Genomic DNA, 17,874 nt, shown 5'->3' on the forward strand with positions numbered 1-17,874 from the left:
GTGTGGCCATGCTGAGGAGGCTACTCCCTAGGGCAGCCCGCTTCAGGCTGATTCTTCTTTCCAATTTGCACTTACCTGTGGTTAATGTTTTAGTTATGACTTATGGTCCAGTTTTCTCAGTAGGAGTTCTGTGGTCATCATAACAAGTGGATCTAGAGTTTTCATATTCCACGATCCATGTATCACTACAGCTCATCTTTCTCTCTATAGTTTCTATTTCCTTTATTCCATAACTTCCTGCTCTATTTTGCTGCCATCTAGTTTAGTGTTTTCTTTGAACACTTTTTGCTCACATATGACTGAAATAACTTTGAATATTTTAATTATGTACAGTTCTCTTTAAGTTAACATCTAAACTTTCCAACATAAATTTAGGTTGTTGTAAAAATTACAATGTCTAGCATTTTATTAAATGGAATCAAGAGAACTTAGGGACTATAGATATTTGATTCTTTGAAACATCAGCTTAAAACGAAGTTTTAGAACAAATGCTTCTACAATGCGGAACTTGATATTATTCATATTTTGTCTTGAACTCACATTGTTATACTGCTATTTACTTCTTCTATATTACTTTGTTGTAACTATTAAATTCCCTAACAGACTATTACCCTAATGTAATTTTTCTGTTATTCAAGGTCTTTGAAGATAACCCAGTCACACTTTATTCAAGAAAAAAACAATGTGTACAGATTCCATTTAAGTGTAATTTCCTGTATGGATCTGGAGAGATAGTACAGCAGTTAGGGTGCTTGCCTTGCACACAGCTGAACCGGGTTTAATTCCCAGCACCCCTTATGATACCCTGAGCCCTGCCAGGAGTGATCCTTGAGCACAGAGTCAGCCTGAAAACTGCTGAGTGTGGCTAAATAAAGTTAAGTCTCTATAGCTACAGTATTTTACTTTGTGCTGTCTAGTGCAATATCCACTTGTTATCCAACCACTTGCAATATGGCTATTCTGAATCAGAGATGTGCTGTATGTTAAAATGTACACCAGCTTTTGAATCCTTAGCAGGAAAAACAGAAAGTCAGAGTATGTAATATTTCAGTCATATTGAGTTAAATGTCTTTAAAATAAATGGGTTTTTTGGGGGGGGAGGTGGGGGCACATCTGGTGGTACCTCAGGATTACTCCTGGTTCTGTGTTCAGGGATTACTCCTGGTAGTGCTCAGAATATAGTATGTTGTTCTGAGGATTGAGCCAGGGTTAGCCATATGCAAGGCAAGGACCTTAAGCCCTGTATGATCTCTCTGGCCCTTGTTTTTATTTTTACTAATTATTACTGAGAAATCTTGCTCACATGAGTAGTTTTTTTTTTTTAATTTGAGTGATGCTGTTTAATCCTTCAAACTTCTCTTAAGGTGCAGAGAGAGATATTACAGGGGTTAACGTACTTGTCCTGGTTATGACTGACCCCAGTTTTAGCCCGGCATCATATGGTCCCTCAAGTATGGTTCAGCCCCCTCCACCCTGCAAATAAGAATGAATTCCTTTTGAGTTATGGATCAAAAGTGTATCTTATGGTATTTCTCTTTCCCATACAAAAGTAGTTTAGGGGCTGAGAGATAGTACAGTGAGTAAGGTGCTTGCTTTGCATACAGTTGACCCAGACTTGGTCCCTGGTACCCCATTTGGTACACCAAGCCCCACCAAGAGTGGTCCCTGAGTGCAGAGCCAGTTGTAAGCCCTAAGCACTGCTAGGTGTGGCCCCCAAACAAACAAAAATTAATTTAATAACATACCAGCTGACAATTCAATAAAAGGGCATTTAAATTTTGTAAAAAAGAAACAAGTTATTTTTAAGCCAAATAACTTCCAATACATTGAGTTGTTCACTTTCAACACCAATACTTGTATTTTGAAAAGTCCCTTTGTTTTGACAACCCTGGAAGATGCAACTTTCAGAATAATTTATCATACTAAGATTTTAGATAGACTAGAGAGATGACTTCCTAATGTGGAAGGAAGTTGATTATGAAGAGGAAGGTGAGAAAAGAAAGTCTCTTCCTCATCATAAGTGTGTTTTCAGATGGATCTGTTTTTATAAATAGCACAAAGAGTAGCCGAGGACTAGAAATGGTCGTTTAAATTTTTTTTATCCATTTGCCTCAGTACTCATTGCATCAAATTCATCACTTGCCCTCAGAGTTCCCCCTGCCACCATTTTAAGAATACTGTCTGGGTAGTAACACAGAAGTAAGCAGTTCTACTTGTGTATCACATCAGCAAATCCAGACAGTCCCTACTCATTTCATTCTTTGTTTATTCAACTATTGTGTGTTTCTTGGGACTGTGCTTCAGTTATAGAGGCTATGACTGTAGAAACAATCTGTTCTACACACAAACTGGAGAAGTAGTCTACCACATTGCTGCAGTTGCTGTTGTGTACAATAGACAGCAACACTCCCAGAGGCTATACCTGGGGCACGATGATGACATTCTCAGCTTGACCATCCATCCAGTGAAGGACTACGTGGCTACTGGGCAGGTATATATCTCTCATCTAAGATGGGGGCTTAGCCAATAAAGAGTGGAGATTTAATTTTTAACCAAAACTATTTATTAGAAATTGAAGAAAGCTCTGGTAGAAATGATCATGAGGCAGGAAGCTGAAGATTTAGTGACTACTGGATAATTTCATGATAAGAGAATCAAACAATATACTCTAGTACTGTTCTTATTTCAGTGTGATAAGATCTATGAATAGGGGTATCTAGACCTAAATATTATCTTAATATTTTTTTCCTCATCCCTACATTTCCATTATTTAGTATATCACCATTTTATCAAATTTAATAAGAATGTATTGAATGAGCCATCTTTTAATACTAGCACAATATCTAGATATACAATCACTTTGTGATATTTAAAGCCATGTGGATATTTACTAATTTATTATTTTTATTTTAACCTGAAAATTATTCCAAATTTTATGAAACTATTTGGAATCTCTAAACTTTGGGTTGAGTATGTAGGTGAAAAGCTGTTTAGAACAAAACTGTTTGGAAAAAGCTGTTTTTATTCAGCCTCAAGGTCTTAGGTTCATTAGTGCCTCAGTTTCCTGATCTGGAAAATAGTGAATCACAGGATTTGTGCATCTTCCTCTGTGTGTAATTTTAAAATTTCTGAACTGTATTTGACTCTAAAAATGTAATTTTTTTATAATTTATCAGTAGTAATTATACACACTCTGTTGTCTAAGGTTGGAAGAGATGCTTCTATCCATGTGTGGGACACTCAGACTCTAAAATGTTTGTCATTGTTGAAAGGACAACACCAGAGAGGAGTGTGTGCTCTTGATTTCTCAGGTAAGACCATTTTTTTCTAGAGCCCTTGATAGTTACACACTGACTCTGGCATTTTGATTTAGTTTTTTTTAATGAATCACTGTGAGATACAGTTACAGACTTACAAACTTTCATGATTATGTTTCAGTCATACAATGATCGAGCACCCATCCTTCCACCAGTGCCCATTCTCCATCACCAATGTTCCCTGTATCCCTCCTGCCACCCCTACTCCTTCCCACCCCATACCTCTATGGCAGGCACATTCCCTCTTACTCTCTCTCTTCCTTTGGGCATTATGATTTGCAATGCAGATACTGAGATGCCATCATGTTTGGTCCATAGTCTACTTTCAGCATGCATCTACCAACCTGAGAGAGCCCTCCAACTGTCATTTACTTAGTGGTCCCTTATTTATTGAAGCTGCTCTTTCTCCCAGCACATGAGACCAGCTTCCAAGCCATGGAGTGATCCACCTGGTCCTTACCTCTACTACCCTTAGGTGTTAATCTCCTACTTTGTTACTTTATATTTCACAAATGAGTGCGGTCATTCTATGTCTCTCCTCTCTTTCTGACTCATTTCACTTAGTATGCTACTCTCCATGTACATTCACTTATATGCAAATTTCACGATATAATCTTTTCTAATAGCTGTGTAGTATTCCTTTGTGTAGATGTACCAAAGTTTCTTTAACCAGTCATCTGTTCTTGAGCACTCAGGTTTTTTTTTCCAGATTCTGGCTATTGTAAATAGTGCTGCAATAAACATACAAGTGCTGGTGTCATTTCTACTCTATTTTTTTGCATCTCTGGGATATATTCCCAGAAGTGGTTTGCTGGGTCAAATGGGAGCTCAATTTCTAGTTTCTTGAGAAATGTCCATATTGTTTTCCAAAAAGGCTGGACCAGTCAGCATTCCCACCAGCAGTGAGGGGAGGGTCCCTTTCTCCCCACATCCAAGCCAACACCGGTTTCTTTTGCTCTTAGTGTTTTTTTTTTAATATATTTTCCTGTTTAGCTGAGCTGCATTTAAGAAGAGGTAAGCCCTTTATATCAGCTTTAAGACTGGAAAATTGATACTGTGAATACCTCCTCACTCACAAAAATGTGACCTTTATATTACATATTATTTTCTCATCTTCCTTATTTCCTCTCTCCCAAGTCATTACCTAGAGCTCACACTGTGTTCTGCATTTGCCTGAGTGATCTGAAACCCAGAGCAGCTGTTACTGTTGAAAGACTTAGTTGCAAATGTCTGGCGGTGACTCAGAGCATCAATTCTGTCTCTCCAAATAAGTGGGAGCATGGCACTTGCAATTTAATATATAAAGAACCACAGGGAGTCCTGCAGATTTTCTACAAAGAGCTGCTTTGTGACACTGTTATTTTGGAAATAAATTTCATATGAAAAAAAGTGACCTTACATCATAATTTATAATTTGAACACAGTACTAAAAAAGTACTGATGGATGTTGTTTTCATTGGGGCAAGGCCCATTTGGCTGAGGATCTATCTAGAAATTTTTAATGAACATCATTACAGAAATTAGATCAATAGGGGGAAATCAGGCTTTGCTATGGATAACTGATTATATCATTTCCTTTGTCTAAATTCCATTCAGATGTGCTATATGCTATTAAGTGTACTCCTCAAATTCCCTGACTTCATAATCCCACTGTCTCAGTTGTTCCTCTCATTGTTCCCCTGGTTCAGGCCCCCATTTCCTCTCATCCGTGCTATGTAATGCTGGTCTCTGATTCTGTCTCGACTTCCTCCACACCATCCTGCCCGCTTCTGAGCCTCCTGGAAGCATTTACATTGCCACCCTGGGAACTTCCCTTGGTTGACTGTCTCAGCGTTTAATCTCTTGGTTGAACATTCATGGGCTTTCTCAGGGTAGCCTCTACCTCCTCTGCAGCATTTATACCAACAAACGCATTCATGCTCTTTTGCAGCTAACTACAAAACCTAGGTGCATCTGTCAGTCTGTGGCCTGTGTTCCTTCACTCATACTGTTCTGTGCATCTCTTCAACTTCATCAAGCTGGAAGTCCTTTCTTTATCTACTAACCCATTATTGTTGCTCTTGTAGCTCCTCTAAGTCCCTGTAATACAGCTGTTATTTGTGTCAGTACCTCCTATTGCTCTTCACATCCAGTTAACTTTTTAGCGGCTAAGCCCATATTTCTGTTTTCCACTGCTTCTCTAAAAATATCATGATGGATGAATGAACAAAGGTGGTTTTGCTTAACATTCTTTGCTCTTTGTCTACTTTTCATTATGACTACTAGAATCTCAAATTGTAGCCAAGTTATTATTTCCTGACAAATAGCACAGTTCATTTGGCTTGTTTTCTTGTGTGGCTGGAGAGATAGCACAGGGAGTTAGGACGCTTGTCATGTATGAGGTCACCCTGGGTTGGACCCCTGACACCCCATATGGTCCCAGGTGGTCAGGAGTAAGCTCTGAGCACTGTCAGGTGTGGCCCCAAACACAAAACAAAGTAGGTATACATATCCTTGATAAAGTGGTAAAATCTAAAAGGAAACCAGAATTTGAGTTCAAATATAATTCCATTCCAAAGATGTAAATAGAATTTTTTTCATAATTCTGCTCCTTAGTGGTCAGGGTTACCTCTTCTAAAAATTAATTTTTCTAGAAGACATATAAAATTAAAATTATGCTAATGTGCTTCTGTTTTAGAGTGATAAGAACATCATTAGAGTTTGAAAATTAAAAATACTAAAGCCTAAATGGTGCTAGATTGTAGAGAATCTAATATTTTCATGTTTTGGAAAACATAGAAACTTAATTCTAGCAAACAATTTATATTCATATAAGAAAATGTATAGGAGAGTCCAGAGCAATAGTACAGTGGGTGTGGCATTTGCCTTGCACGTGGCCAACCTGGGTTTGATCTCCAGCATTCCATATGGTCTCCTGAGCACTGTCAGGAATGGTACCTGACAGAGAAGGAGAAAGCCCTGAGCACCACCAAGTGTGGACTAAAAACCAAAGAAAATAAAGAAATTTAATCAGGGTAGAAACTATAGTATAGTTGATCGGGCACTTGCACATGTCCTACCAGGATTCAATCCTCACCACCACATATGGTTCCTGCCAGAAGTGATCCCTGAGCAATACTGGGTGTGGCACAAAACTAAAAAGAAAATAAAGTTTATAATTCATATATAGACTGTTATATAAGGAAAAAATAGAGCTCAAATATTATGTAATGATTTCAACTGATAATATTCTACACAGGTAGGGCATATGCCTTGCATGCGGTCGACATGGGTTCGATTCCTCTGTCCCTCTTGAAGAGCCTGGCAAGCTACTGAGAGTATCCTGCCCTCACAGCAGAGCCTGGCAAGCTACCCATGGCATATTCGATATGCCAAAAACAGTAACAAGTCTCACCATGGAGACGTTACTGATGCCTGCTCAAGCAAATCAATGACCATTGGGACAACAGTGCTACAGTGCTAATATTCTACATATTTAGCATAAGAACAGAATTACAGGAAATTTAGAATGATTTTAATGTAGGTAAAATTTAGAAACCATTGGATCCTTCTTCTGTAGAGCAATTTAGTTTTTGGTTTTTAAATTTAGAAAAGGCAAGAGACTAACTCATATTGCTTAATTGACTTTAGGGAGAAGGATTAGAAGAATTTTAACAAAAGTATTGATTCTGAGACTAGCAGCAGTAAGTCACCTGCTACCTGCATTTCTGAGAGCTCACATCTTCTTTGTACTTAGTTGTTTTAAAGAAGAAAGGTCAAGAAATGAAGTAAATTTAGAAATTTTTCTCTTGTTAGGCAGCTTTTAAAAATCATTATTAGGACAGAGAATTTAGATACCTTAGCAAATGCATTTGACAAGTATATTATTTATGACTATGGAAAATTGTATTTTTGTCTTAACATTTAAGTAATATTAATGTGTAAATAGCAGAGAGGAAGCCAGTTTATAGTTTAGGAAAATATGAATATTAAGGACTGTTTAGGAAGAATGCTCGCTACTATCACCCCTATGTTGGTCTGCTAATAATGGTTATATGCAGACAATTGGTCTTTGTGGGCCCTCTGATACCTCCTAAAGATGTGGGCCAAGATTTCTTTGGTTTAATTTTTATCTAGAGTACTTTGTATAATTCCTATAGTCCTAACCATGCGCACCAATCTATGATCCAGAATGGAAAACCAGTGTTGGGCAGTGTGGCCTGGGTACAAGTCCAGCCCTGGCAGGAGCAATACCGGGAGTTCTCCTCAGTTTTCCCTTCTCCTGCCTCTGCCCTCCATCAGGGTCTACGAGAACAGGACGTTTGAAAGTGTTACATGGGACATTCAGCATGCTTGCTTACATCCCCAGTCCCTCTGGCCGAAGCAAGTACCTCCAGCTGCTCTCCACACCATTCAACATAAGAGAGACGTTGGTATTGTATTGCATAGAGGCTGCCATGTGGAACAGCCCCCTGTGAAGACATCCCTATCCTGGAACAACCAGAATCACAATTTACCAGAAAGGAAGCTGGAGTGCATTCACTCTTTTTTGTAAATTAACAAAAAAGAGAGTAGATTCGGTCATAATCTCAATAGAGAAGACAATTTAGACTTTTCTGTTTACTATGTAAATAGATATTAGCATAATTTATTACAGAACTGGTTTCTCCACCTGTGTGCCTCAATAACCCCCGTATCTGTCTAGCTCATACAAATTAGTTCATTTGGGAAGTATTATATGTATGACTTGATCATATGTCTGCCTTTTATTAGAGAAGGAAATTATCCTAGAAATTAAAAGCAGGCAAGTGATGTGAAAATTAAGTAATAAGTAACAATTATAAGTACTTGGATTAATTTATTCCTGTCACTGTTTATAAACAAACAAAAATAAGAAATTTTCATCAAGAAAATATTTTACAACATAATTTATAGCTTTAAATTGTGCAAACAAGAAGAAATGGATTTACATTGTTTCACATAATTGAGCAACTCTTAAATTGGTGAATTATCACTGTTAAAGGAACATAGAACTTTTTTGTGCTTGTAATAAGAAAAATTCTCCACATAAATAGGAAACCAGAATATACAAGGAAAATTTCATTCACATAAATATTTCCTACCTTCGTACCATTCTCCTATTTATAAAAGACCTTCAAAGATGGTTTTATACTGAATCCACAGGGGTAACTCCAAGATTTACTTTATTTCATTGTGCTCTATTCTGAAAGCCCATGCACTTTTTATGAGCCCTCAATGGGGAGAGAAACTTGTAATTGTCTGAGTCAAAGTATTTCTCTTTCTAATTTGCCCTTTACTGTTGACATTAAGTGTCTTTGGATTATTTTTGGGCTGTACACAAAATATCCATAATTAATACATACTGTGACTTAAGGACTTGAAAGGACATTCCCAGGTTCTAAGAATATTACAAATATATATGTATATACACACACATATAAAACTTCAGCAACTAGCAGGTCAAGCAACAATGATTTTCAAAGCTAAGGTCAAGCCCTGCAGGGAGAAATAAAAACTGGGGAAAAAATAAGAAAATAGCCAATTATATTTCCTGAATGTGGAGTCTGCAGAAAGAGCCTACCTGCACTGGCTGAATTAAAAACAAAACTAAACAAAACAAAACACACACCATTCTAAAGAAGAGGTGTGATTGCTGAGGCCTTTCTACATTTGTGTTGTTTCTGCCATTGCTGCTCATAGTCACAGAGTCTTACTTATAAGTGTGAGGACAAGCTGAGGGGGAAATTACAGAAATTCTAGTAAAAAGAAGGCTTGAAATTTCCCCCAACAACCAGCTCCTTTCCTGGTATGACAGTGAGTTTGGTGACAGTAACAGGCCTGTGGACCTGATGTCTGCACGGTCTTATAGGTGTAAGCAAACCTAGGGCCACCAGCTCCAGCGAGAGCACCAGAGGAAAAGAAAGACCCTCAGCTGCTGGAGAGCCCTTCCCCACTATTCAAACACTGACAGTCTCATATTTCACCTTCCCATCCCAAATCCCTTGAAGTGGAAGCACTCAGGAAGCCCTCTCTAGTCACATCAATAAATAGATCTTTCAGTATCTCCAGTATCATCAATAAAGTCCACCCATTGTGCCCCAACAAAAAAAAAGCTGGAAATAAGTCCATCCACAGGTCATCTTCAAAAGTTGCAAAAATATCCTTTTAATGTGAATCCCCATACTTTACGACAATAATATAGCACCAATGTTTTTAAAAACAAGATAATATGGGTTCCAAGACATACAGTGTATAAGGCACTTGACTTGCATGCAGACAACCTTGATCCAGTCTCCACTCTCCCAAAATACAACACTGTGCGATATTGTTAGAAGGAGTGATCATCACAACTAAAAATGCTACAGCTATAGTATATATAGCATTTTCTTTCACCCCTTGCCATTCATAAGCACTTTCCACCTTTTCTTCCTCATACTCCTCAAGATCATCAGTACCCAGTGAACACCAGCGCAGTGTGAGGACCACAAAGACAATGTGATGCATTATTATAAATCTTTAATGAGCTGGTAATGTAAAAGGAGAATAATTCAATAAAAATTAAATTGCCAAATGCATGTTAGTAGAAACATAACCAGTACAATACCGAGTGAGAAAAGTAATGTTACTGGTATTATACAGAAAGAAATTAGCTATCCAATCTTCTCTGAATTTATAGGAGAGTGCTCAATTTGAAGCTTGGTAGCATTTAAATGTAAGGATATGTCCTTAGTGAATTCAAAAGATAGAGTTTTTTATGGCTTTTTAAAAAAAATTTTATTGAATAACCAAGTGAAAAGTTAAAGATTTTAGGCTTAACTCTCAGTGATATAATGCTCAAACACCCATCCCTTCACCAGTGCCCATGTTCCACCACCAAGAACCCCAGTATACCTCCCACCCTATCCCCACCCCCCACCGTGTAGCTGATAATTTTCACTTTACTTTCTCTTTACTTTGATTATATTCAATATTTCAACATAAAACTCACTATTATTATTTGGAATCTTTGCCCCAAAATCGAACCTGCTGACAAGGCAGCATTTGATAATTTGTTTTCCCTTGCTGAGAATGAAGAGATAAGAGGTTTTGGATTTCTGTATTTTAGTAGCTAAGTCCAGGGAAATTTCTGCCAAAAACTCCATCATTGCAAGCACCTCTGTTTAGTGGGCCTTATAAGGTGGTGGTCGTCATGCTACCCCGCCAGAAAGGAAAAGCTGAGAGAGAAAAACCTTTCCCCTCCTGGGGCGGCATGGGGCCATGGCTTAGTTCACAGTCTGGAGGCATTTCTCTTATGGCTTTTTATGGTTTCTTTTTTTGTTTGTTTCTTTGGGGATAGTATATTCTGAAGCTCACGGGTCTTGCCTATAATTATCAATTAACTAGCCCCCAGCAGTTCAATGTAAGCGCCAGAGGGTGCGATATACATCAGTGCTGGGCATATCCAGGCCAATCAGATAGTGCCCCATTAGGGTCTCCACGGTGGCACCCAGCAATGCTCAGGGAATCATCTGGTGCCAGGAAACAACTCCATGCTGGGTGTATGTTAGACATCTGCCTGAACCTCAATAGTATCTTGTGGTTCTAAGTATTTTTTTTTTAGAGCCAAATTCTTATTTTCTCTTACTCTAATTTCTCTAGAAAGAGAGTAGACCACTGTGTTTGATTGTTGAGGAATATTTCTGGCACAACTGAACACACTCATGGGTTGGACATTGATTAGTCTTTTGGGGTAGGGGTGCTAGATGTAGCAAATAATGGGGCCCAATTATATTTGAATTTCAGATATACCACAAATGCTGTTTTCTTATAAGCGTATCTCATGTTTTATATAAATATATTCCATTATATATAAATATAGAAATTCATGAGTATAAATATTGTATGGAATAAACTTAAACTCAGAAATTATGTTTCTTCTCTGAAATTCAGTTTTGCTAGGTTTACTTTAAATACTATTTTTATTTCCAGTGTAAAACACATGTAACATATTCTATTTTATTTTTGTCAGTGTGGGTGTGTGTGTCTGTGTGTGTGTGTGTGTGTGTTGCTAAGAATTGTACCCAGGGCCTCATACATGCAAGACATGCTAATTTGCATTTGTGAGCTGAGATGCATTCCTAGCACACATCATTTTTATTAAGTTTATTAAGTTTCATTGCTTTTTAACAGTATACAAGATTCATGTGTGAATCATTGAAAGTCAATGTGTGCTTCTCTTTTGTCCTGATTTATGTTCTATATACATTAAAATATTTTTTAAATTAGCCTTAATGTCCAAATTGTATTAATTATTGAAAAAATATTGTATTTTCTAGGCAATTCTCATTTTGTTTTTTAGAGCACATTTAGGTAAGGAAAATATGGCTATACACATATGTATATCAAGTGTAGGCTTACAAATTTTGATGATAAACATTTATCTATATTTTAAAAATGTCCAACAACAAATATCCTACCTAAAAATTATCCTAGTTTTGGAAAGAATTTTTGAAGTTAAATTCAATTTCTTTAATGTGTTTATCTTTATGTTTTGGTTTTTCAGTGGGTGGCACACCTGGCTGTGCTCAGGGGTTTATCCTGGCTCTGCACTCAGGAGTAACTTCAGTACTCAGAGGGCCGTAGGGGTGCCAGGGATTGAATCTTGGTCAACCAACGTACTATCTCTTCAGCCCTATGGTGTTTTTTACCCTTAAGAGTTAATCCAAACTTAGGTTTTTGGAACTGAAAAGAGACATGGGTCCACAAAACCTAATGCATTTGAAGTAATCAAGTAAGATTTACCTACCTCAGAATAGAAAAAAGTGTGCATGACTTACCTAAAACACTTCCCCAACCATATGTATCAGCTTGGAATGTTGGATCAGTGAGATTTTAATTCAGCAAACAGTCACTTGATTTTTAGCTGAGTTTTTAAAAACAAATTTAAAGAAAGAGGAAGCAAAAGAAAAAAAGCAGGTCAGCTAGTACTAGTTACTGTTAGCCACTTTACTCAGTGAGGTTCCTTCCGTAAGATGCTTTTAAATGTATTTGAATCTTAATAATATTCTTAAAATAGATTTCTTATTTTTCCTTAATAGTATATTAAATGTTTTGTTTTTTCATTGAAAAAATGCATCATTTGACATTTGTGTTGTTTTCATACAGCTGATGGAAAATGTCTGGTGTCAGTTGGTTTAGACGATTTTCACAGTATTGTATTTTGGGACTGGAAAAAGGGAGAAAAGATAGCCACAACAAGGTAAGAAGCTGTTGAAACCTTACAGCATCCAGCCTATTATCATGGTTCAGTAATGGTCACTAATTTTCATTTTATGGAAGATTTTACCTTTGAATTCAGGTGAAATTCACATCGGAAGCTTAATACCTAAGGAGAAATATATTGCAAATTTTCTGATAATAACCCCACTTCTGGCTGTTAATGTTTGTTTGAGAGAACTGGAAATTTCTGAGATACTTTCCAGAAAGTGGTCACTTTACTCTTATTTAGAGTAAGCCAGATAAGTCATATATGCATTATCTCTATCAAAGCATTTTTAAAAGCAGCTTTTCCCAGGCATATGCCATGCCTCTTGTTTTTCCACTGTCATAGCATCTGGTAAAGGATCGTCAGTGTCGCTGGAGTCACATGTGCCATTTGTCATGAGGCTGTGGCATGCCGGCAAGGAGGCCCCATCATGTACATCTGCCAGTTGCTTTCAAAGCAGGCAAATTGTTTCCCTAATCTCCCTGTCTTATAAATAGACCTTTCAAGACCGTCTGCTCTTTATAGACCACCTGTCCTCCCTTACCCCAGCCTCCCTTGCTGCTGAATCAGCCAAAAAGCTGACCATTACTTTCCACTCCTACTTATGTTGAGCTTAACTGTTGGTGCAGCCGTGGCAGAAGTCAGAGCTGTTGGCAGTGAATCCAGCAATATGATTTGTTGTCCAAGTTGTGTTAGCAGTTTGCTTCTACTAGTTCTTTCCTGCATTAACCACTGTTGTAATTGACTAAAATTGTTTTATTTAAGTTGAATGGTTCTGAATTTAAATAATTTTCTCTTTTGGAAATTTTTAAGTTGATTATTTTTCAAAAGCTATCTTTTTTTGCAGATATAAAATATCAATAAATTAATTGTATGAGTAAATCTATGCTAATACATTTTAAAATTTATTTGAACAGGAGGAAGAAAACTTTACAACTTCTTCATAGAAGCTTATCAGGCATTTTCCTGCTTTTTCTGTGAATGGTAGTTAGATCTGTGGGTTTGATTAGCTTTACTTTCAGATTTTGGGGGCATTTTTTGTTTGGTTTTTGTTTGCTTTGCTTCTTTTTCTTCTTGTAGCAGGTACTGGGTCATACAAGTGCTTGTGTACACTGGGTAGGGTGCTTATAGGGGATTGCACTCCTAAGTTGTGACACTCACATTTGTTATCTCCAGGGGTCACCTATCTGACTGTGGGGACTTACCATATTCTGTGATGCTTGTCACATACTCTGTAGAGGTTCCTGGGGTCCCAAACAGAATCTTTGGGACCATGTTCAGTATTCACAATTCAAACTTATGGTCTCATGCAAGCAAAGCAGACACTTTCACCACTGAGCTAGCCCAAACCCTAGTTCTATTTTTCTTGAGTTTAATTGTCAAATCATATGCCATATAGATGCCTCTTTTTAAGCATACTATTTTTTTTGGTGGGGGTGGTTACACCCATCAATGCTCAAGAGCTCCTCCTGACTCTGCACTCAGGAATGACTCCCGGTGGTGCCTGGAGAACCATATGGGATGCTGGGAATTGAACCCGGGTCAGCCGCGTGCAAGCAAATGCCCTACCCGCTGTACTGTCACTCCAGTCCCAAGCATACTATTTTTTAAGTACATTACAGAGTTGTGCAGTGATAACATTCGATTTCAAAACATTTTCATTTTCCCAAAAGAAACCCTTATGCCAGTTATCAGTTAATCTGCCTTCTGTGTCTATGAACTTATCTATCCTGGACATTCTTATAAATGGAATAAAAACACTATGAGATCTTTGAGACTAGTTTCTTTAACTTAGCATATGATTTTAAAGAACTTCATGGCCTTTACAACACTTCATCCCTTTTTTTTGCTAAACAGTATTATACTATATGGATCTACTACATTCTTTCATCAGTTGATGGATAAATAGATTGCTTTTACTTTGTACACATTAAAAATAGCATTGCTATTAAAAATAACATGCAAGGTTTGGAGTAGAGTATCTTTACTATCTCTTGGATATATGCTTTATAGTTGAATTGCTGGCTTATTAGGTAACTTTAACATTTTAAGGTAGCATCAAACCGTTTTCAAAGTGACTTCACTTTTCTATATTACCAATCTTACATTACAAAATATGAAGTTCCCAGGTGCTTCACATCCTTGCCTGCACATTATCTTCTGTCATTTCATTATAACCTTTCTGAAGTGAAGTAATCTCATATGGTTTTGAGTTTCATGATCTACATGGCTTGTTAGGCAAAAACATCTTTTTATATGTGTGCATTTGTGGTTTCTGTAGAAATGTCTATTTAGGTATTTTGACCATTTTAAACAATATTTTTATTCTTGAGTTGTAGAGTTTTTCAAACATATTCTGTACAAGTCCCTTATCAGTTATGTGATTTGCAAATATTTTCACCAGTGTTCAATATTTAGACTAGAATGCATCCTGCTGCATTATATCAGTAGATATGGTGCTTCCCAGGCATAAGCAATAAGCCTATATTATCTATGCAATACACTAACTATAACTGTAATTTTTATTACCCAGTGAACTAGCATGCTAAACAATGTCAGGCATGTAAATCTTCTCCCCCGGGTAGACCATTTCTCCACTGTTATACCACTGTGCAGAATATGTACTCGACCTACTTTAGTAGTACTTTGCTGAACTATGGGTTCTGGTAGTTGTCTGAGCCTTCCATTAAGAGCTTTCAATTAGTGAATTATCTAATATTTGTACCCTTCATTTGCATTTGTGAGCTAGACTAATGACTTAATTAGGGGTTTAAAATGAGAATATCATTCTTTGTTTATATTACTAGAATTCTTATATAAATAAGAATATCTACTCATGAATCACTTGGTTCTCTTAAAATATAACTCACACAGCAAGTAATCCTTTAAATATTAGGGTCATATATCCTTTAACTCAGAGCTATTTATCCTCATTTGTCTTGAGTTTTCTGTGGTATCTTTCATCTTGCAAAAGGTTTTATGGGGGGTTGGGGAGGCAGAGAGCACAGCAGATAGGGCACTTCCCTTGCATATGGCTGACCTGGTTTCTATCCCGGGCATCCCATATGTTCCCCAAGCATTGCCAAAAGTGATTCCTGAATTAAGAGCCAGTAGTAAACCCTTGAGCATCTCTGGACATGGCCCAGAAAGAAAGATTTTTATGTGGAAAAGTTTATCAATCTTTACATTTACCATCTTCTACATGATTTTGAGTCATCGTGAGAAAAGTATTTTCTATTCTCAGGCTAAAAAAATTACTCATAATTTAATCTACCATAGTTTCATCTTATATTAATATCTCAAAGCTATTTAGAATTTGTCTTGGTGTCTATTTTGAGGAACAAATTTAATTTTGTATTTTTACCATATGGCTAATTAGTGTCTTCTAAACCTTATTATTTTATTTTGAGATTTTATAGAACAGTATTTAGGTTCATGACAAAATTAAGCAAGTTCAGTTTGTTTAATTCCTCCCAAATTTATACATACTCCCACATGTCCCTATCCTGCAATAATGGGTACATTCTCTACACATTATGGAGCTACACTAATAGCCAGTGTCCATAATTTACTCTTGGGCTTACTCTTAGTTTTATGCATTCTACAAGTTTTGGTAGGTGTGTAATAGTAAGAATTATATAATTAATTATTAATTGTTTCACTGCCCCAAAATCCTTTGTACTCTGCCTATTTATTTCTTCCTTATCTCTATTCTGGAAACCACTAATCTTTTAAAAAAATTTTTTTATTAGTGAATCACCGTGAGGTATAGTTACAGACTTTGAACTTTTTGTGCTTGTGTTTCAGTCATACAATGCTTGAGTACCCATCCCTCCACCAGTGCCTATTCTCCACCATCTATGATATCAGCATCTCTCTCACCACCCCCACCCCACCCCACCTCAGTGGCAGAGCATTCCCTTTTGTTCTCTCTTCTCCTTTTGGGTGTTGTAGTTTGCAATAGAGGTATTCAGTGGCCATCGTGTTTGATCTATTGTCTACTTTCAGTGTGCATCTCCCATCCCCAGCGGGTCCTCTGACCACCCCCAAAAGCAGGGTCCCGAAGAGGGACGGAATGGACCCAGGGCAAGCGGTGAGTTGTGTGCTACCCTGGCATCGAGATGGGCCTAGACAAAGTGCCTAATGCTTAACTATAAGTTAAGAGCTTGGTCATGGACAAATGCTGTCATGATCCAAACAGTGATAACTAGATTTGGACCCTGCTAGGGTTAGGAATGATTAATCTTGCCTGAGTGCTGTAGTCTGAGTCTGTGGCAAGATGTTACCAGGAGAGCTGCCTTGCAAGCCTTAATGTATCTCTTGCTATTTCCATACAAAAATAACTAGTATTAACATGTTAATGAATGTTTGGACTAAGGAGAAGAGAAAAACAATATTTACAAGTCAACAGAACACTAAGAAAGAAGCTACAAATAAACACAGAGGAATGGGAGCACTGTGATGGGAGTAACCCAATAAACCTAAACTACCTGAGGCTATATTATCCTACACAAACTTTACCTGGTGTTCCCTTCTCTATCTGAGCTGCCCTTTTCTCCAGCATGTGAGGCCAGCTTCCAAGCTGTGGAGCCAACCTCCTGGTACTTATCTCTACTATTCTTGGGTGATAGTCTCCCATTATGTTACTTTATATTCCACAGATGAGTGTCATCTTTCTATGACTGTCTGTCTCTTTTTGACTCGTTTCACTTAGCATGATACTTTCCATATTGATCCATTTATATGCAAAGGTAATGACTTCATCTTTTCTAACAGCTGCATAGTATTCCATTGTGTAGATGTACCAACGTTTCTTTAACCAGTCATCTGTTCTTGGGCACTCAGGTTTTTTCCAGATTCTGGCTATTGTAAACAGTGCTGCAATGAACCTTCGAGTGCATATGTCATTTCGACTATACTATTTTGCCTGTCTGGGATATATTCCTAGGAGTGGTATTGCTGGGTCAAATGGAGAGCTCAATTTCTAATTTTTCTCTGTGGTGTGAGGTGGTATCTCATAGTTGTTTTGATCTGCATCTCTCTGATGATTAGTGATAAAGAGCATTTTTTCATGTGCCTTTTTCCCATTCGTATTTCTTCCTTGAGAAATTTTCTGTTCATTTCATCACCCCATTTTTTGATGGGATTGGATGTTTTCTTCTTGAAGATTCCAACCAGTGCCTTGTATATCCTTGATATCAACCCCTTATCAGATGGTTATTGGGTGAATATTCTTTCCCATTCTATAGATTGTCTTTGTATTTTAGTCATTGTATCTTTCGTGGTGCAGAAGCTTCTTAGTTTAATTTAATC

General features: G+C 37.4%; 1 protein-coding gene across 4 annotated transcripts in view; it reads left to right on the top strand.

Annotated features, from left to right (window-relative positions):
- EML6 (EMAP like 6) overlaps window positions 1-17,874 on the top strand; it is a 280,239-nt gene that overhangs the window by 171,677 nt on the left and 90,688 nt on the right. For all 4 annotated transcript variants that reach the window (XM_055121945.1, XM_004609215.2, XM_055121948.1 and 1 more), the window contains exons 15-17: window positions 2,305-2,491; window positions 3,206-3,311; window positions 12,462-12,555. In XM_055121945.1, the coding sequence (XP_054977920.1) occupies window positions 2,305-2,491; window positions 3,206-3,311; window positions 12,462-12,555 (387 nt within the window). The remainder of the gene's footprint in view (window positions 1-2,304; window positions 2,492-3,205; window positions 3,312-12,461; window positions 12,556-17,874) is intronic.

Source organism: Sorex araneus, chromosome X (assembly GCF_027595985.1).
Source record: "Sorex araneus isolate mSorAra2 chromosome X, mSorAra2.pri, whole genome shotgun sequence".
Taxonomy (NCBI): Eukaryota; Metazoa; Chordata; class Mammalia; order Eulipotyphla; family Soricidae; genus Sorex; species Sorex araneus.